General features: G+C 42.8%; 2 protein-coding genes across 2 annotated transcripts in view; one reads left to right on the forward strand and one right to left on the reverse strand.

The window, feature by feature from the left end:
* TGDS (TDP-glucose 4,6-dehydratase) overlaps window positions 1–10122 on the reverse strand; it is a 51360-nt gene extending 41238 nt beyond the window's left edge. Inside the window, exon 1 of the mRNA XM_075852386.1 lies at window positions 9741–10122. Within this exon, the coding sequence (XP_075708501.1) occupies window positions 9741–9811 (71 nt within the window). The 5' untranslated portion in view covers window positions 9812–10122. The remainder of the gene's footprint in view (window positions 1–9740) is intronic.
* GPR180 (G protein-coupled receptor 180) lies at window positions 9956–25035 on the forward strand. The gene is made up of 9 exons (XM_075852385.1): window positions 9956–10275; window positions 11271–11429; window positions 16555–16755; window positions 17682–17862; window positions 17939–17988; window positions 19455–19612; window positions 20832–21023; window positions 22166–22243; window positions 23796–25035. Exons 1-9 carry the CDS (start codon window positions 10143–10145, stop codon window positions 23952–23954), a joined length of 1311 nt encoding a protein of 436 aa, XP_075708500.1. The 5' UTR covers window positions 9956–10142; the 3' UTR covers window positions 23955–25035.
* Window positions 25036–25324: the final 289 nt, after the last annotated feature.

Genomic DNA, 25324 nt, shown 5'->3' on the forward strand with positions numbered 1-25324 from the left:
TTTGAATACTTTGAGGGGTTCAGTTTTTAAAATGGGGGTGATTTATAGGGATTTCTAATATATAAGGCCTTCAAAGCTACTTCACAACTGAACTGGTCCATAATTTTTTTTTACATTTTCTTGAAAATGTGAGAAATTGCTTCTAAAGTTCTAAGCCTTGTAACGTCCTAGAAAACGAAAAGAAAGTTCAAAAAATGATGCAATCATAAAGTAGACATATGGGGGATGTTAACTAGTAACTATTTTGTGTGGTATTACGATCTGTCTTACAAGCAGAATTAAATTTATAAAAATACAAATTTTCTCTAAATGTTGGTGTTTTTCACAAATAAAACACTGACTGTACCAACCAAATTTTACCACTAACTTAAAGTACAATATGGCACGAGAGAAAAATCTCAGAATCGCTTGAAAAAATAGCATTCCAGAGTTATTATCCCATAAACGAACACGTCAGATTTGAAAAAAAAAAAAAAATGGCCGGGTCCATCAGGTTGAAAACAGGCACCGTCCTTAGGCCCTGTTCACACTCAGTTTTTTTTTACACGTTGTTTTCCGCAAAAACTGCAGAAAAAAAAAACGACCGATATTGCCTTCCATTGTTTTCAATGGGAGGTGGAGGCATTTTTTTCACACGATCAGAAAAAAACGCTCACGGGAAAAAGAAACTACATGCCCTATCTTGAGGTGTTTCCCCGCCTCAAAAACCACATTAATATTAATGGGAGACTGAAAGAACGCCGCGAGCGGCCGACGCGTTTTATGTCAAAAACCGCTCGCGGCTTTTCCATTTGCCTGTTGAAGAAATAGGTAAAAAAACGGTTACGATTTTTCCAGGCAGAATTTTCTGCCTGCAAAAAAACGGTGTGTGAACGTTAGGCCTCATTCACACGACGGGGTCCGAGTGTCGGCCGGGAAAATCGGCCGTTTTTGGCTGATTTTCCCGGCCGGTTTGCATCCGATTTGCATCCGTTCCGGGCCGAGTTGCCGTTTTTACCGGCCGATTTGGACCCGATTTGCATCCGTTTTTTTCCCTGTCCGTTTTAAAATCGGATGAATTTCATTTAAATTTGTTGCCACACACAGCCCTTTGTAGATAATGCCACAGCCCCCTTGGTAGGTAATGCCACCCAGCCCCCTGTTGGTGATGCCACACAGCCCCCTGTAGGTAATGCCACCAAGTCCCCTGTAGGCGATGCCACACAGCCCCCTGTAGGCGATGCCACACAGCCCCCTGTAGGCGATGCCACCCTGCCCCCTGTAGGCGATGCCACCCTGCCCCCTGTAGGCGATGCCACCCTGCCCCCTGTAGGTGATGCCACCCTGCCCCCTGTAGGTGATGCCACCCACCAGCCTCCTGTAGGTGATGCCACCCACCAGCCCCCTGTAGGTGATGCCACCCACCCTGCCCCCTGTAGGTGATGCCACCCACCCTGCCCCCTGTAGTTGATTCCACCCAGCCCCCTGTAGGTGATGCCACCCAGCCCCCTGTAGGTGATGCCACCCAGCCCCCTGTAGGTGATGCCACCCAGCCCCCTGTAGGTGATGCCACCCAGCCCCCTGTAGGTGATGCCACCAAGTCCCCTGTAGGTGATCCCACACAGCCCCCTGTAGGTTGCACCCATCCCCCCCCTTCCAGGAGAAGTCACTGACTTCAATGTCCATATATGGACAGTGTAGTCACTGACTTCTCCTGAAGAGGAATTCCCTGCCACAGGTCGGGAATTCCGCTTCAGAAGTGAGTGACGTCACTGTGTCCATATATGGACAGTGTAGTCACTCACTTCTCCTGTAGCGGAATCCCCGGCCATAGAGTCGGGGATTCCGCTGCAGAAGAACGTGACTTTGCTGTGTCCATATATGGACAGTGTAGTCATGCACTTCTCCTGTAGCGGCATCCCCGGCCATAGAGTCGGGGATTCCGATGCAGAAGTGCGTGACTTCGCTGTGTCCATATATGGACAGTGTGGTCACGCACTTCTCCTGTAGCGGCATCCCCGGCCATAGAGTCGGGGATTCCGCTGCAGAAGTGAGTGACTTCGCTGTGTCCATATCTGGACAGTGTAGTCACGCACTTCTCCTGTAGCGGAATCCCCAATCCCCGGCCGGGGATTGGGGATTCCGACTCCTACAGCGAGCAATAAAAGACCCTCCTCCTCCTCCTCACATGCACTCTGCACTGTGAGGAGGAGAGAGAGTGCGCGAGCGACGGTAGACCCGGCCATCACTCGGGACACATTCCGGTGATGGCCGGGTATTACCCGGCCCCATAGACTTCTATGGGAGCCGGGCGGCCGGGCACCCGGAAGAAAATAGAGCATGTCCTATCTTTTGACGGCCGGTATTCCCGGCCGTCAAAAAATCGGTCGTGTGAATAGCCCCATTAGGGGTCTATTATTCCTAATGCAGCCGGGTGCCGGCCGATTTATGAACGGCCGGCACCCGGCCGGGAAACCCTGTCGTGTGAATCCCGCCTTAGTCAAGCAATGAAATACAGGTGTATCAGTCCTTTTATACAGCTCACAGTGGGTGGGACAAAAATACAACATTTACACAATTCATTACAAGTGTAAATACCTAGCATGATCATAAAATCAATATCACAGTGATTATAAATAAACATATATATATATATATATATATATATATTTATTTATTTTTTTCATGGCCCAACTCTGATAAAATATATGAAACACCTGTATGGTCAAGATGCTCACTACACCAGTATGTGAACTTCTTGGGGGGGGTAGTATCCAAAATGCTGTTCTTTTTTTTTTTGGGGGGGGGGGGGGGGTGTTGCCTGTGTTTTGGCACCACAAGACCTCTTCAAACCCAACATGGTGCCTAAAATATATACTAATAAAAAGGAGGCTCCAAAATCCACTAGGTGCGCCTTCATTTCTGAGTAATAAATATTGAGCTGTGTTTCTCTGTTAACACTTGCAGTGTTACAGAAAAAAAAAAGTATTAAAATTGAATATCCGCAAAAAAAAAGAATTAAATTTTACCTTTAGGTCTCATTTAGATGTGCGTAATACTCGTCCATGTGCTGTGCATCGAAATTACTTACAGCACAAGGACCTATTCATTTCAACTGGGCTACTCAGACATGGGTGAGTTTTCAAGCGAGTGTGCGTTGAGTGAAACTCACTGCATGTCTTATATTGGTTGCGTTTTTGCGCACCTAGACGCCCATTAAAGTCTATGGGTGCGTGAAAACCACTTGACAGCACACAGACAACATCCGTGTGCTGTCCGTGTTTCACGCATCAGATACATAGAAAAGCAGAGCAATAAATTGAACAAAAAAAGTGCTTGCATGAACGTGAAAAACGCATGCCTCATGCAAAGCACACTGATGCCAATACGCAACGCACACGGACATGAAATGTAGCAAAATCACTGCGTTTTTTTTAAATGCGCAAATCGGCCATGCTCGTCTTAATATTGCCTAACATTGCCTTCATTCCTGTGAAACATCTAAAGGTTTAAAGAGGCTCTGTCACCACATTATAAGTGGCCTATCTTGTACATGATGTGATTGGCGCTGTAATGTATATTACAGCAGTGTTTTTTATTTAGAAAAACTATCATTTTGGACGGAGTTATGACCTATTTTAGCTTTATGCTTTCTTTCTTAATGACCGACTGGGCGTGTTTTACTTTTTGACCAAGTGGGCGTTGTGGAGAGAAGTGTATGACGCTGACCAATCAGTGTCATACGCTTCTCTCCATTCATTTACACAGCACATAGTGATCTTACTAGATCACTATGTGCAGCCACATACACACACAATAACGTTACTCAAGTGTCCTGACAATGAATATACATTACCTCCAGCCAGGAAGTGATGTCTATTCAGAATCCTGACACTTCGCTAACGTTTGTGTGAGATTTACAGCAGGGCAAGTGTAATCTCGCGAGATTACGCTGTAAACGGTCATTTAAAATGAGATTACGCTTGCCTTTCTGTAAATCTCACACAAACGTTAGCGAATAGAATAGACATCACGTCCTGGCTGGAGGTAATGTATATTCATTGTCAGGACACTTGAGTAACGTTAGTGTGTGTGTATGTGGCTGCACATAGTGATCTAGTAAGATTACTATGTGCTGTGTAAATGAATGGGGAGAAGTGTATGACACTGATTAGTCACTGATTGGTCAGCGTCATACACTCCTCTGTACAACGCCCACTTGGTCAAAAAGTAAAACCCGCCCAGTTGTCCATTAAGAAACCATTAGAATAAAGCGAATATAGGTCATAACTCCGTCAAAAATGATTGTTTTTCTAAATAAAAAACACTGCTGTAATCTACATTACAGCGCCGATCCTATTATGTACAATATAGGGCATTTATAATGTGGTGACAGAGCCTCTTTAAGAAACTTTCTAAATGCTGTTTTGAATATTTTGAGGGGTGCAGTTTTTAAAATGGGTTGATTTATGAGGGTTTCAATATATAGGCCCATCAAAGCCACTTCAGAACCGAATTTATCCCTAAAAAATAGGCTTTTGAAATTTTCTTGAAAACAGGAGAATTTACTGCTAAAAACATAAGCCTTGCGACGTCCTAGAAAAATAAAAGGATATTTAAAAAAAAAACAAAAAAAACGATGCCAAGCAGATACATTTAATTTTAGAAAAATGCTAATTTTTCAAAATTTTCTCTAAACTTTGTGTTTATTTAAGAAAAACACCAATGTATGAACCAAATTTTACCAATAACAAAGTACAATGTGTAATGAGAAACAAATCTCAGAAATCGCTTGGATGAGTAACAGCACTACAAAGTTATAACCACATAAAGTGACACGTCAGATTGGAAAAACGAGGCTCTGACTGGAAGGTCAAAACTGGCAGCAGCGGGAAGGAGTAAAGTAAGTAGAGTCTAAAAGATCTATTTAATATTGCATATAGTTTGTATTGTGAAAGCTGGTGACAGATCCTCTTTAAACAGATAAGGAAGCAACCTGCTGGCCTATTTGTTCAGCTACTGGTAAGTATGATATGATCTCTTTTCTGTTATTTGACCAGTGACCAGTAAACTAAATAAAAAACCCAAAAACAAACAACCAATAAAAACGAATAGGTCAGCTTAACCCCTTTAGGACACAGCCTGTTTTGGCCTTGTGGACACAGATGATTTTTTCAAATCTGACATGTGTCACTTTATGTGGTAATAACTCCGGAACGCTTTTACCTATCCAAGCGATTCTGAGATTGTTTTCTCGTGACATATTGTACTTTATGTTAGTGAAAAAATTTGGTCGATAAATTCAATATTTATTTGTGAAAAACTTCAAATTTTAGCAAAAATTTGCAAAAATTAAAATTTTTCTAAATTTAAATGTGTTTGCTTGTAAAACAGATAGTAATACCACCTAAAATAGTTACTAGTTAACATCCCCCATATGTCTACTTTATGTTTGTATAATTATTTTTTTCACTTTTATTTTTCTAGGACGTTACAAGGCTTAGAACTTTAGCAGCAATTTCTCATATTTTCAAGAAAATGTCAATAGGCCATTTTTTCAGGGACCAGTTCAGTTCTGAAGTGGTTTTGAGGGCCTTATATATTAGAAAGTCCCCATAAATCACCCCATTTTGAAAACAGCACCCCTCAAAGTATTCAAAACCACATTCAGAAAGTATTTTAACCCCTTAGGCGTTTCACAGGAATTAAGGCAAAGTAGAGGTGAAATTTACAAATTTCATTTTTTTTGCCGCAATTCATTTGCAATAAAAAAAAAATCTGTAACACAGAAGGTTTTACCAGAGAAACGCAACTCAATATTTATTGCCCAGATTCTGCAGATTTTAGAAATATCCCACATGTGGCCCTAGTGTCCTAATGGACTGAAGCACCGGCCACAGAAGCAAAGGAGCAGCTAGTGGATTTTGGGGCCTCCTTTTTTTAGGAATATATTTTAGGCACCATGTCAGGTTTGAAGAGGTCTTGTGGTGCCTAAACAGTCGAAACCCCCCAAAAGTGACCCCATTTTGGAAACTAGACCCCTCAAGGCATTTTTCTAGGGGTATAGTGAGCATTTTGACCCCACAGGATCTTTTTTTAGAGCTATGGTGACCAAAAAACAACGATGTTGGCACTTTCAATTCTTTATTTCACCATGCGCAATAAATTACGTTTTACTTTATTCTGCCGGTCGGTACGATTATGCCGATACCATATGTGTATAGTTTTTTTTAAAAGTTTTGCAGCGTTTGCACAATAAAATGAAGTTTCTATAAAATAATTTATTTTCTGGGACACGCTATTCTGAGCCGTAACTTTTTTATTTTTTCGTCAAAAAAGCTGTGGGAGGTCTTGTTTTTTGCGGGACGGGTTGTCGTTTTTATTGGTACCATTTTGGGGTAAATGCGACTTTTTGATCACTTTTTATTCTATATCTTGGGAGGGGTGGTGACCAAGAAATAGCGATGCTGACATAGTTTTCCGTTTATTTTGTTTGCGGCATTCACCGTACGGAAAAATTAACATTATAGTTTCATAGTTTGGGTCGTTACGAACGCGGTGATACCAAATATATATACTTTTTTTTAATGTTTTCATTTTTTCCCTATAATAAATGACGACTTATACGAAAACAAAAACTTTTTTACACTTTTATAAAACATTTTTATTAACTTTTTTTACACTTTCTTTTTTTGTTTATTAACTTTTCTTTTACTTTTTACACTTTCTTTTTTTGACCTGCAGCTTTGATCGCTGCTAAAATACATTACACTACCTAGGTGGTGTAACGTATTCCAACTGTCAGTGTGACGTCACAGTCACTCTGACAGTTGGTCTATGAGGATCAGCAGAGGTTTTTGGTGATCCCCCTCTGTCATGTGATTGGACCTAGGTTACCGGTTCATCAGATGGGGTTCATGTGACTATAAATCCGTCCATAATAAGAGACAGTGCACTCAGGACAAGCCCTGCCCTCATGCCGTAGTTGTGTGGTTCTGTCTGCAGTGATGGCGGTGGGTGGCTCTGACACCCGCCTCCCCCGTCGGGTCATCTCAGGACAAAAGGGGTGTCCGGATTGGAGACACAGCACCGCACCTGTCCGCAGGTTGTGTCTGGTATTGCAGTTCACCTCCATTGAAGTGAATAGGACAGAGTTGTAATAACACACACGACCTGAGGACAGGTGCGGCGCCATGTTTTCCCGTGTGTGTGTGTGGCAGAGTGGAGTGTGCACGGGCGCCGCTGATACTTCATAGCCGCTTATCATCTGTTTTGAAAAATCAGCGGCGAGCACCCCCCCACATACAAAAATCCTCCCCAAACACGCAAAATCAAGTGTAATCAAGCGGTTTTTTAACGTGAAATGTCAAATACACGGCGTGTGAACCGGTCAACTGAAAAGTAATTCACTTCACTTTCATCATTCTAAGGCTGGGTTCACACGACCTATTTTCAGGCGTAAACGAGGCGTTTTACGCCTCGATTTACGCCTGAAAAGACGGCTCCAATACGTCGGCAAACATCTGCCCATTCATTTCAATGGGTTTGCCGACGTACTGTGCCGACGACCTGTCATTTTACGCGTCGCTGTCAAAAGACGGCGCGTAAAATAACAGCCTCGGCAAAGAAGTGCAGGACACTTCTTGGGACGTAATTGGAGCCGTTTTTCATTGATTCAATGAAGAACAGCTCCAAATTACGGCTGTAATTGACGCCTCGCAAAACGCAAGTACGAGCAATTACGTCTGAAATTACGGAGCTGTTTTCTCCTGAAAACAGCTCCGTAATTTCAGACGTAAATGCAGTTAGCGTGTGCACATACCCTAAGGGTATGTTCACACACAATGTTTTCAGCTGAAGAATCGGAAGCAGAACGCCTACAAGTATCTGCCCATTGGTTTCAATGGGAAATACGGCGTTCTGTTCCGACAGGGCGTTTTTTACATCGTAGTTTTCCAAAAACGGCACGTAAAAAGACGCCCGACCAAAATGAAGTGCATATCACTTCTTGGGACGTTTTTGGAGCCGTTTTTCATTGACTTTATAGAAAAACAGCTCCAAAAACGGCCGTTAAAAAACGCGAGTTTGATTAAAAAATGGCTGAAAATCAGGAGCGGTTTTCCCTTTGTTTAGTAAGCGTGTGAACATACACTTAGCCTTTTGGTGTGTCCTAGAACTTCTTCCAGCTGCAGAATCACACCCAATATGGATGCCGGACACTGCTTAGCAATTTGAAGACACCTTTTCTTGGCTTGTGGGAGGGGGGGTGAGGTTCCCTCCCACATTTACAGCAGCTGTGAGTCAGGTTGCTTTGCCTTATTCACCTTGCTGTAATTCTGGGAAGTGCTCCCTCTGGTGACCAACATAGGAAAACATGTCAAATTATTATTTGATTTTTAATACTTTCCACGATATGGAAAAAAAATAAAAAATACAGCAAAAATATAATAGAAATAAGTAACAACACTTAAAAAAAAAAAGGTTTCATTTGCGACACATTCCCTTTAAGGCTCATTCACATCTGCGTTGGGGATGCTATTTTTTCCGGCAAAACGATGGGTCCGGTGCACAACAGAGACAAATGGAAACCACGGGCACCGTATCCGTCACCATTGAAATCAATGGTGATGGAAATGGAAACCTCTGGTTTCCGTTTGTGTCTGTTCAGGATCCCGTTCTGACGAAAAGCTCCGACGGAACATCAGAACGGTACCCCAACGCAGATGTGAACGAGGCCTTAAGGCTTCGTTCACATCTGCTTCGGAGCTCTGTTCTGGCGTTCCGTCGGAGCTTTCCGTCAGAACGGAACCCTGACTGAAACAAACAGAAACCATAGGTTTCCGTTTGCATCACCGTTGATTTCAATGGTGACAGATCCGGTGCAAATTATTTCTGTTTGGGCCCATAGAAATGTGTATGGGCCCATAGAAATGAATGGGTTCGCAATTCTCCCGTGGATTTTCGGGGGAATTGCGGACGAAAAAACACGTTCGTGTGCATGGGGCCATAGTTATCAGTCTGGGGTATTCATGCCCCCGTCTCTCCAGGCCAGCAATTGATAGACTGCTGTGTATACTAAGCAGCCCGTCAGTCACCGCAGAGTGGGGCGGGGAGAGTGCTCCCCTCATGAATACGCTGGAATCATAACTAGGAGCCCAGTGTTATCTCTAGGGACACCTCGTAGTCAACATTTTTAATGCGCCGTTTTAGCGTACTAGGAGTACAAACCGGTAGGGCAGCATATTGCCGTAGCCGTAATCCAAGTTCGTGATTACGGCTACAGCCAGCCGCAGACAGTCACCCGCATTTGCGGACTATGCTCCCATAAAATATGGGAGCACGGTCCGTCAAATAGAAAAAAACAGGACATGGAGCCTTTCTACGGCCCAGGACACCTTCCTGTAAATATATGGGAAGCTGTCCGGGGGCAATAGAAATGAATGGGTCCGTACTTTGATCCGCAATTACGGTCTCTAATCGCGGATCAAAACTATGGCCGTGTGTAGATCCGTATTAAACCCTCTACCACTAGCCTAACATAGGGTGCAGCTAGAGGAGGGTTGATGGCTGCCGTGGGCATACACTGCAACCATCTGGATCAGTCCAATCCGTCCCATATTTGTAGAGATAATCGGAGACGATTTATAACATGTTCTAACGATTGATAGTCTAACGTCTATGACAAGATGTAAGTATAATGTGACAAAGTCATAGGCTGGGATCAGAAGACGAGAGGCTCTTCTCACCCTGCAGACACTTACATGAAACCTGCCCCTCCGGTCACCAGAAGCCTCTTGCTGAAGCCCCCAGGCGGCTCGCTTTCAGTGCTCATGTTATGACGTGAGAAGAACTATCATAGGGCCGGAGGAACATGACATGGTGCTCACTCGGAGTCCCGTCTTATGGCTGGATATTCGTAACACTTCTGTATGGAGCACATCACAGATCGCCGACACAGGTAGAACTCGTCTCACGATAGAACGTTACGACAGCCGCGCTTTTCGACTCTACCTGGCGACACTTACACGTAGCCAGTTTCGCTTTCTCCATTGCTTACAGCAGATTGGGCGCTCGGCGTGACGTCACGGCCCCGCCCAGTCCCGTTGACTCTGCAGATGTGGCGGCTGGAGCTGCACATGTCACCGGGCAGTATATAGGAGGAGATGCTCGGGCTGCTGGTGGCCGTGGTATCGCTTCTTCTACACACGGGATGGGCCAAAACTGTGCATGGCAGCTTTGACAGCGCCCTGGCGTGGCACAGCCGGGGGCAGCACATCTTCACCTTTCTATTTCATGGTGGGTACACGGTGGCAGCTGGAGACACTGGTGATGATGCTGTGCAGCTTCTGGGCCTGGCTAGCAGGGAGCCAATAGACTGGGAATAGTGCTAGAAGTTACATACTGACCCTCATTCATTCATCTCCTTATTATAAGCATATGGTTTGTTATGAAACTGCGTAAATCTGTAATGTGGATGTGCCACCCTCTGAATGGGGCATGTTAAAGATCATGGACTCATTACTTCCAGTGTTAATGGACGGCTGGTAAGCGTGCAGTCGTTCAGTGTCTGCCATGTCGTCGCTTTTATATGTAACGTTTTGCAGCAGACGATCCTCCTGCGTGATATTAGTGCGGAGGATCAGAGTGGTTGTCTCCTGACAGGACCTATACATGTATAGACGGTGGTAACCTCGCCTGATCTACCACAAGATTGATCGCAGACCCCAGCGTACTTGATGGCCAAGTACAATCGCTATTCTTGTTGGCGAGATTTACTGCCGGATAAAGCGTGCAGCCCTAGTCACTAACACGTGATTATATTTCTATCAAGTACTGGGATTTCTTCTAGATCTCAAGGTGGTATATGATCTGAATCACGACATCCCAATCTGACCATTCAATGTCCCTTCCCTTATCGGCAGGCATTGCAACAACCACTGCTGCTCTGCTTTATTAACCCTGCCCACAAAGGAGGCGATTGGGGTAATCGATATATGGCCACCGCAGGAGGGTTTGGTTTTGGCCGCATGCAGTCGCCTGTACCCTTACTGGAAATAGTGGCTAAGTGACCAATATTCTAGGGATGTCTGTCTAACAAACAAAATCTTCTTAAACTATAGGAGAATTCTGCCGTTTACGTATTTTCCAAAGTTGCTTTTCTCTCCCTGTCGGTGTTTTACCAGGCACAAATCGAGCATCCCAGTTATTGGCCGCTACTGCAGTATGATCTTGTGACGTCTAGTAATACTTGGTGCTATTACATCTGTTTTCATTTTTTTTTTTATAAATAGGCGAACAAGCTGTGCTACGTGTCCGAATCAGCAATGTTGCGGCTGCAGTTGGGAAAGATGCGGCCCTGTATCTGTATCAGGATGAAGAATGGGTGAAATTGCACGGGAACATGGAAGAGTACAGCTGTCCCGAGAGACTGTCGCTTTCCCAAATCTCAAGTACGTAAATGGATATACACTTGTATAGATAGAAATCCTGTCCTGCTGTTTCCCGTAATAATAACGTCACTTGTGAGTGGTGGCCTGGCACTAAATATTCAACTCCCGCACGGAGCTGCAATATACTTGTGTGACAGCCATTGTCTATATGAACTATCGGGAGTCCCCTGGTAAAGACCCCCCCACTCTATATACCATTAGAGAGCCTGGTCCTGTATCATATGGTCACCTATTCATTTGGAGCGTTCACCACAGTGGAAATGTGTGGCCAGTCGCAACTTCCCCGACAATAATAGCTGAACCCTGGGAGTTTCAGAAGCCGTGCCTGATGGACCAGAGACTAAGGCTAGGTTCACACCGTGCATAAAAGCAAATTGTGGCGCAGTTTTTTCGTCCGGAACGTCTGCTGTGGAAAACTGCACATAAAAAACAAAAACGTGTCATACTTGTCTATCCATGGCGGCGCGTCCCTCTGCAGGCCGCCCTCCTGGGATGACATTTCATCCCATGTGACATCCCAGGAGGCCGGCCTGGACGAAGAAACACAGAATTCTGGGTAAGTAAGTCGTTGTTTTGTTTTTTTTCCGGAGTTGTGGTTTTTGTGGTGGAATCGCTGCTTTTCTGCCGGAAAAAAAATGCAACATCTGCTATTTGTTGCGGGTTTTACCTCCCCATTGAATTCAATGTGGAAAACTCACAACAGAAAACCAGCGATTACGCAAATACAATTGACCTGCTGCAGATTAAAAAAACGCAGGTCAATTTCTGATTGTTTTTTTCCGCTCGTCATTTACACAGCGTGTGGATGCGATTTTTATTTTATTAATTTTTTTCAAATGTCACCCACTATGCTGCGAATTTTACACAACGAAATGCATTGCGGAAAATCCGCAGTATTTACACTACGTGTGAGCTCATTCTAAGGCTGCATGCACACATTGCGGAATTTGGTGCAAAAAAAATCTGCATTTAAACTGCAGGTATTTCCGCAGTTAGAATCTGCACCTAATGCTGCGTTTTTAGGTGCGGTTTTTACATTTTGATGTGGGAATATGCAACTAGTTAGATACAATTCGCAAGCGGAAACACAAGATAAACTGACAGTTTGCGTATTTTAAAGTGTAGCTAAACGTTTGACAAACTTCTGACATGTCATAGTGACATGTCAGAAGTTTGGATGGGTGGGGGTCCGAGCACTGAGACCCCCACCAATCGCTAGAAAAAAGCAGCTGAAGCACTCGTCTGAGCGCTCAGCCGTTTCGTGTCTGTTCGGCTTTTTCTGCAAAGCCGATGTATCGGAGTACGGGCTCATAGACTTTCTATAGGGTCTGTACACTATACATTTATTTCCGGAAAAAGCCGAACAGACACGAAGCGGCTGAGCACTCACACGAGCGCTTCAGCTGCTTCGTTCTAGCGATTGGTTGGGGTCTCAGTGCTCGGATCCCCACCAATCCAAACTTCTGACATGACACTATGACATGTCAGAAGTTTGTCAAATGTTTAGCTGCATTATAAAATACGCACCGCAGGACAATTTACGTGCAGAAAAAAACTACAACGTGTAGATGATATTGATTAATATTTTCATTTACTTTGCACGGAAAATCCACACGTAATCCGCATCGTGTGCATTTGGCCTTACTGTCTTGTTCAGCCCTTTTAAACCAAACATTGACTGCCTAATAGGATACTATAACTAGTTATTCAGTATGAGGCGTGTCCCAGATACTCTGGGCATTGATGGGTTTCATGCAATTGGTTTACCCTACTGTTACCTCCACTATGGTATTAAGTTATTACATAAGAAGCCTTTCCTTTTACATTCTTTGTACAATGATTAAGTTGGCTTGTAGTCTATTTTAAGACTTTGGGGTATGACTGTTCAGCACCTGATCAATGCAGTTGTCACCACACACATATATCACGCCCTCCTTTTAGGGATCATCTTCTATTTGTTTCCAGCGTCACCAGTGACGACAGCTGCACGGCTTCAGGGTATTGAGTAAAACCTGTTTTATCAAACTACCTAGAAAAAGTACCCGGCGCTGCCCGGGTATAATGTGTTGGTAGGTCTGTGTTTTTTTTTTTGTGTGTTCATTAGATTTGTTCCAAGGGTGCCCAGGAGTCTAATCCATGCCTTCATGTTTTCTTGGTTTATGGAGAAATCGCTAGTAGCCCTATTAACCCTGGCAGTTACACACATTTTATTTCCTAAATACCTAACCGCTAAACTAGTAGGAAATGGAGTCTCAAGACTGTGACAGAGCCTCCTGATTAACAACATTGGCAGTTTTATTAATAGGTTGGCCATAGGCCATCGTTGGATCATAATTGAAGACCGCATCATGCATGAAAGCCCACTCATTAGCATGCTGTACAACATGATCTGCACGATCATCTTGTTTTCTGGCCTGGGTTTGGGCAGGAGTCTCTGCGCTTCTGAGAGCCACCTGTCTAATCTGTTGCTGAGAGAGCCGGGTTTGCTGAGGAGTTTCAGCAGCTCGAGCAGCAGTATGACACATTTATCAGCTTGCAGTTGGGCAAGAGGAGTCTCTGCAGCTAGTAATGCAGCTTTGCTCCTGGCCATCGGTAATCTGATTGGTTGGTATGGGTAACCGCTCCCCTGCCTTCCCATCTAGGATTATCTTGTAAAGTGCACTACCTGTTACTGCCAGATAAAAACATCTTTACTATAAAAGCGAATGTCTGCATTCACGTTTATAGTATTGGATTATGATCGTGTGATAATGGCTAATAACCGAGAACAGCAAGGTCGGGACCTTTTAATAAACCTTCCTGAACACCCGATGTGCCAAATTTGGGGTCAAATAGTTCAGGTGTTTGTCTGTCCGCTATAGGCATCCAAACAGACATTCACTTTTATAATATAGAATAGCAGAGTTACCCGGCTTCACACTGGTCGATTTGTTTGTGGTTTGTGTGTGTGGTTAAACTTATTTTCCTACTGATATGAAGCCAACATATCCATTAAAGTCCAATTTTAGTGTTCCTTTTTGGAGGCATGACTGGTCTGAAAGGGGTTCAATTTATAAGAATGCTGAAATCCACGGGCTTGGTTCTGTTGAGAGATGTCAGCAGCTCGGGCAGCAGCCATACGTTTTGCCACAGGAGTCTTTCGTATAAGTGCAGGTTCCTTTTTGGAGGCATGACTGGTATGAAAGGGGTTCAGTTTATGAGAATGCTCACATCCAGTATAGGTGCAGTTCGTTTATGGCGAGTCACAGGTCGAGTAAAGAAAAATGGCTTGGTTGTTATGGAAGCCTGGTCTAAAACTGTGTATGTGAGTGAGGCGACGAATGAAGGACCTGCGAGCTTCTATTGGCTAACACAGGTCATCTGATGTGATATGTAGGAGGGTCCTTGATGTGGAAGCCAGTGGTGTCCTATGTGCTTTTGTGAATATGTCGAGAACAGTAGGTCCTAGAGCTAAACCCGGTCTAAGACCTTCGGCCGCGCGTGATTTAGTTATATGCCAAATTTGGTGCAGATTGGTCCAGTAAAGTGTGTGTGTGTGTGTGTGTGTGTGTGTGTGTGTCCGTGTCCCTTTTGCTCTTCACGTTTATGCCCTACATTTATCGTGTACATTGGAAAAGCTCCCGACATACATGCTAAGCCTGTCCATACGGCTCCGTTAGCCCGACGGAGGCCAAAAGAGTCCATCCTTTTGGCCTCCGTCTGCCTGGTATATGTCGGTATACTTTTCTGTAAAGGTTGGAATAGCGTAGTAGACTATGCTTATCCATCCCGCCGAATCCCGCAAATAATATATACTGAGCAGTTGGACAGTTATCACTGGAGCTTCTCGACACAGCACAATCCACCCTGCTAGGCAATATCAGCTCAGTGAGATCCACACAGAGAACCCCCCCCACCCCCCGCATGGCAGTCCTATTGCACCTTTCGAACAGACAGACTCTCCGACTGCTGTCTCGGCCTGGAGAAGCTACGTCACTGAAGCACATCACTCCAGCTACCCCAGGGAAGTTCCAGCGACGTAGCTTCTCCGGGCCAAGATAGCAGCCTGGGACTCCAGCTGAAGTACCGCAGCTACGTCACTTGATGATCTGTACATGAATTATATTTTTGTTTATCTAAAATTACAATACATCTCTATCTTACCTAAACACTTGCCCTCCATAATGTCACTGATCTCTTTAGGCCGTTGTCATTTGTCAGCTATCCTGGCAGTGGCATTTGATAACGTATTCTTGATTAGAGCTGTATTCACACCATATACTATGCCTGAGGCTTCCCCTGTGATCAATGTTCTGCGTGGCCTATAAAAAAGGCTCTGCTGCCTCTGGCCCTGATCAGGCCACATATGTCTGACGGTTATATGGGAAATCTTGAATTTACAATGTTTGATTTTGCAAAACAAAAAAGGCATACGTTTTATACGGTTGTGTCCGTTCTTACTTCTAAAAACGTATGCTTTTTTTGTTTCACAAAATCAAACATTGTAAAGTCAAGATTTCCCATATAGGGTCACAAAATCGTATAGGTTTTACGTATGCGAATGTAGGGTTTAATATTGCATATGTTGTCCATATGTTGCCATGGACTTCAATACAAATAAAGTATACGTTTTGGGAAAAGTACTGAAAAGGGTAGTAGACTTCGCTTTTCAGGACATGGGAAAAAAAAAAAGCATACAATATCAGCAAACAAAACGTACGCACAAGCTACGCCATTAGGGCATCCGTCCTGACAATAGAAATCAATGTACATGCTGCGGTACACGTTTTGATAATGTTTTCTCATGTCAAAACGTGCACGTCAGACGCACAGTAAAAACGAGATGTGAACTTCGCCTTACATTGATTTCCATGTTACAAAGTTTGCAAGTTTGTTTTATTAATCTACGCAAACACAATACGACAGATTAGTGTTCTATTTACATCATGGTGAATAGATATTGGAAAGCGTAAAGTGAAGCGAAGACCTCAAGTCAATTCAGACTTCACTTCTATTCTATAAATAAGATAAAAGTTGGCATCATGTCAGGCATGGCGGTGTGAATGTCATTCATCCTTCTATGCTCATCCAATAATCTAGTAATCTGGTACCTGCAGTTTTATATTTTACATTTCTTTTATTTCAGTTCCTTTGAACCAAACTGAATATAACTACACTCTGCCGCAGATCATCTCTCCTGCAGCATGGTATGCCATATATGTGGACAAATACACCTGTCTCATGAGCTATGAGGATCCCAGGACAGATGAGATCACATTTCAAGTCACCTTGTTGAATCCAGATGCAGCAGGGAATCCTTTTGATCATTTTGGGGCAGATGAGTCTGGTAAGTGTCGTTGTTCATGCATTGATTTTATTTTTTAATAAATCCGCAGGAAGAGGAGATAGGATTATCGTATCACGCTACCTCTTCCTGCGAATTTATTTAGAACACATTTTGCCATTGTGTATTTGGCAAACACTGCATTTGTGACTTTGTTTCCCTGACTAGGTATTTTGTACCCATATTTGTCCGGCATTCAACATCATAGCTTTTCCCCTGATCGGGTTATACAACTTGTCATATGTGAGACTCTTTTTGCTATTTGATGTGGATGATTCTATATGTAGCCCATATGCAGTTGATTTGAATCCTCTATGTACAGTTTTAATATTTGTTGTGATTCAATAAAATTTAGACTCTCTACTTTTTCAATACCGGTAATAGTATATGACTAATTATTTCAGTGAATATATATGATATTGCACCATTTCTATTTGTTATTTGGGAGGTGGTCATTTGGATCTAGGGATCGCCCAGCCCATCAATTAATTGTCCTTTTAGCATATTATATTTGTGTCCATTATAAAATGTAAAGGAAAAAAGTACCTGGTTAGAATAAAGGCTTTACACGGGCAGATGTGCCCATAATGAGCGCTGATAATTACAGGTCGATCAGCGCTGGTTGTGAGGCGCTTTGCACAGGCCCATGTAAACTGTATAGAGACGAACAATCGTTAATGTGATCGTTCCACCCCCACACAGTTGACATAATGCCGGCAGCACATCCCCTGTTTACACGGGGAAATGTGCTGCCGACCGGTGATTTTTCAGGTCATCATAAAAGATGCTCTTGCTCGTTCATCGGCTGATCGCGGCCCTGTTCACACACGCCAGTTTGTCCGATCATTGGCCTGTGTAAATAGTCCTTAAATTGTAAATGGTGCCGTTCCTATGTTATCAACTCATAAGGTGTTTGCTCCTTTCCACAGGTTTACATGAATTCTTTTTCCTGCTTGTGCTCGTGTATTTTGTGGCTGCTTGTATATATATTCAGGCGCTTTGGCAGACTATTAAGAAGGGTGGGCCGATGCATACTGTCCTAAAAGTGCTATCGAATGCACTGTTACTGCAAGTAGTGTCGACCTTGGCAAACTATCTGCATTTTTCATGGTAAATACTCTGTTATTTTTATTTCATTTGCTTTTGTCTTTATTACTTTTCATTTACAACTACTACTCTCTCTCAGGTATGCCAAAGATGGCAAAGGAGCCCCATTCATTGGCAGTTTGGCAGAATGTGAGTATGCCGATACTGTTAGAATTTATTATTTAGGAGTCAGAACAGAATTTATATCAATGTAGATAACTTTGTGGTAACTTACAAACTAAAACGGTGGACCTCAACTTTATGTATGAGTGTCTTTAACCCCTTCGTGCTATTACGTCCGGGTGCGGGGAGTGGTGTCTGGGGCGCGCTCACGCGCTGAGCCCGCCCAGTATGTTGCGAGTGTCTGCTGTATTTTACAGCGGACACCCGGGACTAACAGCCATGAGCAGCAATCGCGCTGTTCCTGGCTGTTTAACCCCTCAAATGCTGCGGTGAATCGCGACCGCAGCATCTGAGGCGTTGAAATAATGAAGGCCCCCAGGACTGCCTTCACTCTGCCTCTGTGAATCCTGTAAAAATGATGAACCAGCAATCGTTATTATTTTAAGTCCCCTAGGGGGGCTAATGAAGTAATAGTGTATAAAAAAAAAAAAAAAAATCGTAGTAAAAAAAAATAATACAAATATTAAGTTTAAAAAAAAATTCCCCCTAAAGTAATGTTAAAAAGTAAACAAAATTGGTATCGCTGCCTCCGTAAAAGTCTGAACTATTACAATATAGACTTATTTAACACGCACAATGAACGCTGTAAAAAATGTAATGTTTTTTGGTCAACCTAGCGCTCAAAAAAAAAATGGAATAAAAAGTTCTACATACCAAGAAACGGTACCGATAAAAACTACAGCTTGTCCCGCAAGAAATAACCCTCACACCGCTCAATTGGTGAAAAAATAAAGGTTTTTTTTTTTGTTTTTTTTTTAACAGTTCTTTTTTATCAATAAAAGTAGTAAAATATAAAAAAAAACCTATATAAATTTGGTATCACCATAATCGTATTGAGCCACGGAATAAAGATAAGTTGACGGTTTTACCACATGGTAAAAGACGTAAAAACGAAACCCAAACAACAATTGAGGAATCGCAGTTTTTTCCAACTTCAGCCCCTGCAAAATAATTTTTTTTCGGTTTCCCAGTACATTATATGGAACTATAAATGGTACCAATAGAAACTACAACTCCTCCCGCAAAAAAATAAGCCCTTATACCACTCTATTGACGGAAAAATAAAAAAGTCCTGAAGGGGTTAATAGGCAACCATTCAGTATGTCCGTCTATTCCTTTGTAATCTAGAGGAAAGCATTATTGTTTTCTGCATGGACACATGAAAACAATTTTCCTTCCGTTTCATTCATTATTTCACGCCCTTGGCATCTTCTACAGTTTACTGCATTCGTATGTACTGTGTGAAGAACTGGGGCAGCGGTATTGACCAGTTTGCAGCTGTCCGCTAAGACCTCATAGGGGGGTGTACAAGTTTAATATGTCAAGTCTACATTAATTCTCGATTGCCTTTTGAGCTCGCTCTCGTTTTTCTGTCCAGCTGAAGAATACGACACTTCAGATCTCTCACGTCCTCTTCCATTTCTCCCTTTCAGTATGTGACATAGCCTCAGAAGTGCAGATGTTATACTTGCTCCTAAGCCTATGTATTGGTTGGACTCTTAGCAGAATGAAGAAATCACAGGGGAGACCTCTTCAGTGGGATTCGACACCCACATCCACGGGAATTGCTGTGGTTGCCGTAATCGCTCAGGTCTGTGGCTTTATTGGGTTTTTTCTGAGACCGTCCAACCTTACTAGTCGATACCTAATTATTTAAAAATGATCCGTCTTTACATATTTAATATTTGATCTACATTTTGCAGCTCTTTGTAAGTACATTACTTACCTTGTACTGATTCGGAGCTGCAGACTAGTATTCGGGTATGTTCACACTGCTTATTTACGGACGTAATTCGGGTGTTTTACGCCTGGAATTACGTCCGAAAATACAGCTTGAAAGCGTTGACAAACATCTGCCCATTGAAAGCAATGGGCTGACGTTTGTCTGTTTACACGAGGCGTATGTTTACGCGTCGCTGTCAAAAGACGGCGCGTAAATATGCGCCCGCGCCAAAGAAGTGTCATGTCACTTCTTCAGACGTAAATGGAGCCGTTTTCCATGGACTCCATGGAAAACCTACTCCAGTTACGTCCGTAATGGACGCGGCGTTCAAGCGCCTGCACATGCCGTTACGGACGCTGCCGTGTGAACATACCCTTACAGCGGCACTCTGTTTTGCTGGTTGCTTCTGGACCTAGTAGACAAGATTCTTCTAAATGAGCTCTTATATTGTATGCTCTCTCCTGTACTGAATTTTGGAAGAATAAGGGTATGTTCACACGGACTATTTTTGGCCGTTTTTCCGTCCGTAAACGGCCGAAAAATCGGAAGCAGATTCCGACGGAGCGTTTTTCACTGCATTTTTCTCGTGTAAAAAAACGGACGCGAAAAAGTGCAGGTCACTTCTTGGGATGTTTTTGGAGCCGTTTCTATCCGCTCCTCACGTGTTAACCTCTGCGACATGTCAATGGCTGTAAACAAAGAGAAGCTTGTAAATAACTCATGAAAGAATAAAGTAACCTTAAACCCAACTACACCATTGTTTTTCTTGTGAAATTCTCGATAAGTTTGATGTGTCACATGACCCTCTTCCCATTGAAAAAACTAAAGTTGGATACAAAATGGCCGACTTCAAAATGGCCGCCATGGTCAACACCCAGCTTGAAAAGTTTCCCCCCTCCCATATACTAATGTGCCACAAACAGGAAGTTAATATCACCAACCATTCCCATTTTATTTAGGTGTGTGTGTGTGTGTGTGTGTGTGTGTGTGTGTGTGTGTATATATATATATATATACTGGCAATGCCCCACCGCTAGTTCAGATGTGTTACAGGTGAAGTGTAACTTGTTTCATGTGTTTATTACAGATAATTTTACTCATTTGGGAGCAGTTTGAAGACACCAATCACCACAGTTTCCATGCCCATCAAAGCCTGGCTGGCATACTCCTTATTGCTATGAAAGTTTGTTTAGCTGCATCTTTGGCATTTGGTCTATACCAGATTATCAAAGTTCAGAGAAGCACAATGAAACGACAATTCTACATCACATTTGCCAAAGTATGTGTCTTCTAATGAAACTTGTGTTTGTGCTTCATGATTAGTTTGTTATTGTCATATACAGTCTAGTTGTGTCTCTGGAATATTCTCATAAACGCCATATTGCTTGGTATCTTAGATTGAAAACATAGGGAAACATTAAGGTCGCTTTGCGGTAATCCCACAAATTTAGTGCAAGTCGTGCCTGATATCGCTGTGTAGCATTAGCCTTTTTTTTATTTTTTTGTATAGTTTTAGGCCTCATTCACACGGCAGGGTTTCCCGGCCGGGTGCCGGCCGTTCATAAATCGGCCGGCACCCGGCTGTATTAGGAATGATAGACCCCTAATGGGGCTATTCACATGACCGATTTTTTGACGGCCGGAAAATCCGGCCGTCAAAAAATAGGACATGCTCTATCTTTGCCCGGGCACCCGGCCGCCCGGCTCCCATACAAGTCTATGGGGCCGGGTATTACACGGCCATCACCGGAATGTGTTCCGAGTGATGGCCGGGTTTCCCGGCGCTTGCGCTCTATCTCCTCCTCCTCACAGCGCAGAGTGCATGTGAGGAGGAGGAGTTGATGCCATTCTGACGAATGGCATCGCTGTACACTGTGTTGCAGGGCCGGGGTGTACAGCAGGTGGAGGGAGCGCTGCGCTGGCTCCCTTCCCCTGCTTGTTAAAAGCACCCTGGCTCGGCGACACCTTCGATGGCGCCGCTAGCAGCTGCTGCTGCTGCGGCTGCTACTACTGTAGCGACGCCACTATAGCAGAGCGGGGAGGTATCTCCCCGCTCTGCTATGTGCTAGCCGCACTTTAGCTCCTTGAAGGAGCGGAATCCCCGTGTTTTCGGGGATTCCGCTCCTGGACAGAGCGCTTGATGTCTCTGTCCATATCTGGGCAGTGACATCAGGGGAAACTCCTGAAGCGGAATCCCCGAACACATGGGGATTCCCCTTCAGGAGCTGCCGCTGATGTCACTGTCCGGATCTGCCCGGCCCGGCACGGATGCATAACTTTATGCAAACCGGCCGGGCAAAATGGCCGATTTTACCGGCCGACACTCGGGCTCGGGAACGACCCGGTCGTGTGAATCCCGCCTTATTCTTTAGTTATGTTGCTGTAAAATCTAAATCTGTAAATGACTGTGTTTATTTTCAGGGTTGTTTCCTATGGTTTTTGTGCCATCCATGTTTTGTTGCGATCTCTTACTTGTTTAAAGAGTATCAAAGAGAAAAGGTGAGTACCGTGGTTTTCTTTTTCACAGATTACCTTTTGAAACCTCTACTTTTTCTGAAATTATTCTTCCTAGAATTCTTTACTGCTATTAAGGTGTATGATGGGAATATCTTTTTGTACATAGACGATTATAAAAGCACTATAAGGTGTTTAGAAAAAAAAATGTACATAAATGTACCATGACCATCATCAAGGTGTTTCATTTAAAAAGTAGCAAATCTTGTGCTATGTGTATAGGTTGTCACAGACCCGCCCCTGCATGTTTTATAGAAGCCGCCTGGGTTGAACTTTTAAGAACGCAGACGTTTATGTGCATTCTAGAATTTTCCATCTCATGTTAGCCTTATACCTCTGTTCTGAGTATTTCATATTGACATGTGGAGACCATATACATATAATTTGCCCAGTATTTTGGTTTTAAAAAAAGGGGGTTGTTGAGTGAAGACCATCGTAGAACTTTATTATATGGGGCGAATATCAAATTATTATTAGTTATTTTAATTTTTTTTTAAAGGAAATTGGCAGCTTTAATACTTTTTAAGTGTTTTCCTAATCTACTTGATAAGGCTACATTAGTCTGTTTCTTCAGTACATTACGCTCTTCTCCTGTTCCTCCACACGTACATTTTAGAATACTGTCGGCTAATTATTGATGCCACTAGAGGACGACTCTGTATGCACCTTCTAGTCCGACTATTAGAAGCCATATAGAGCTATAAACGGATCAGCACGCTAGAGGTGAGGAACTCGACTCAGTACTAAGGAGATGGGAGACCACAGCCTTAGCAAATACACCTTAGAGTAGGGTCACGCGTAGCGTGAACACTGCGGATTTTCCGTAACGTATTTTATTGCAGGAAAATCTGCAGCGTATTACAGTAGCAGCAGGGTGGATGAGATTTGAACAAGTCTCATCCACACACTGCCGAAAAATCGTTCATAAATTGACCTGCGGTTCGTTTTATGTTTTTTTTGCGTTGTTTTTTTTTTTTTAATCCACAGCATGTCAATTTATGCTGCAGAATCTCTGCTTTTCTGTTGCGGGTTTTCCCCATTGAATTCAATGGGGAGTTAAAACCTTCAACAAATAGCAAATGCTGGGATTACTTTTTTTTGCGGCGGAAAAGCTGCAAATCCTCCACAAATAAATCTCATCACGGAAAAAAAATACTTTTCTTGGGTAAAATTATTTTTTTTTAAAGTTTATACTTCCAGCCGGCCGTTGTCATAGTGATACTTCTGTTTTCCGCAGCGGAGATTCCGCCTGAAAAACTGAACCACAATGTGGTGCCGTTTTTTTGGCTGTAGTTCCCTGCGGGTTCCAGGATGGATACGCTGTGTACTTTCACGCCGCGTATCTGCCCGCCCTGTGTGAACATGGCCTTAAACTCCAAAACTTTGACAGTATTTATACTTTAAACTAAGGCCCATATAATCTAGTCTAATGAAAGTTCCGATACTGAAATAAATGGTTAAACAGACGGACATCGTTTAGCAATCCGTACACATCACATGTATCATCAGCACACTAACCAGTGTTTTTCTTCATTAGGTGATCACTGTGGGAGTCATCCTGTCTCAATCGCTCTCCATGATTATACTGTATAGACTTTTCCTGTCACATAGTCTTTATTGGGAGGTATCTTCCCTTTCATCGGTGACCCTTCCATTAACGGTATCATCAGGATACAAAAGTCGGTATTACTCTTGATATGACCTGGATACGAGAATTTTGCTTACTCTATGGTTGTTTGCTGGGCTCCACAACCCCAACGCAGACAGCGAGAATTACTTTACCCCCAGGGGAAGAAGTATTACATTGTCACTAGGTCTGAATCCTCCGTACAAGTCGGTCACTTCACCCAGGTCCATGGATCTACACCCAGGCGGTTTTGCTCATGCTTTAGATTGATGGCAGTGACTAGTGCCGGTCCCTTCTTATTACACTACTAGTGGTCTCTGGTAAGAAGAAGCCATTGAATACTTACAAAGACTCTTATTTGAGCGGTTTAAGAACAACACCGCTGCACATTATTGGTCCTCGTGTATTTCAGAAGCCGAACGTTTTTGGTGCAGATCTTTTTGCAGTAATGGACTGATCTTTGCCACTGAAGTGAATCTAGATGAAGCAGCATTCTTGTATGCATCGATTTTTCTACTTTATTGAGATATATATATATATGTGTGTGTGTGTGTTTTATTTATACATCTTGTGATTCTACTGTATTTGTGATGTTTGAACAAATGCAAATTTTACTGTTGCGTAAAATGTTTTTATTTTGTGTATTTTTGTTTATTTTATTCCATTATTGATTTTATCACCCCTGCGAAAAAAAACAACTAATTTGGTAAGATTTCAGGACTTCTAGCTAATGTCCCTAACCACTTTCGTTACATATGTCAAATAGAAAAATGAATGTATGCTAATAAATAATTGAAGTAAGATTACAAGCGAAGTAAAATATCATTATGTATTTAATGGTTTGTGTGTTCTTTGGTATAAATAAGCAAATGTGAAGCTGTAATATGTGAATCATCTGCAGGTGGCACAATCTCTCCATTTGATACTGAAATGACAGTTCTGTGCTGTAATAGTGGTGGTAAACCACACTTATATAGTTCTTAATGTATTGCTACGCTGAAAACTTATTTATTTTTATATCAACTGCCTTTTTTTCTTTTGTGGGATGACCCTCATACCACTTTGGGGTACATATAACTTTTTGATCGCTTTTTATTTATTTGTGTCACTTGTTATGTACATAGCAAAATAAATAGTGTCATTTTTTTCACATTTTAGATAGGATACAATTGTGTATTTTTTATTTTTTTTTTGCAGTAATGTTTGGTCCCACTATGGGACTTGACTATGTGATCGTTTCATCGCTCTTATAACACACTACAGTACTTGTGTAATGCCATTTCTGTATCGCTCAGACTTCAATGCAGAGTGACTAATAACATCACCTGGAGCGGATTACAGTACAAGGCAAGTAGATGAGCGTTTTTACAAATCTCCTCCACCTGCTGCAGACATTTTACACAGCAGATTTTCAAATCTTTGATATGTCGTTAAATGAA

This window comes from Rhinoderma darwinii, chromosome 2, assembly GCF_050947455.1.
Source record: "Rhinoderma darwinii isolate aRhiDar2 chromosome 2, aRhiDar2.hap1, whole genome shotgun sequence".
Classification (NCBI taxonomy): domain Eukaryota; kingdom Metazoa; phylum Chordata; class Amphibia; order Anura; family Rhinodermatidae; genus Rhinoderma; species Rhinoderma darwinii.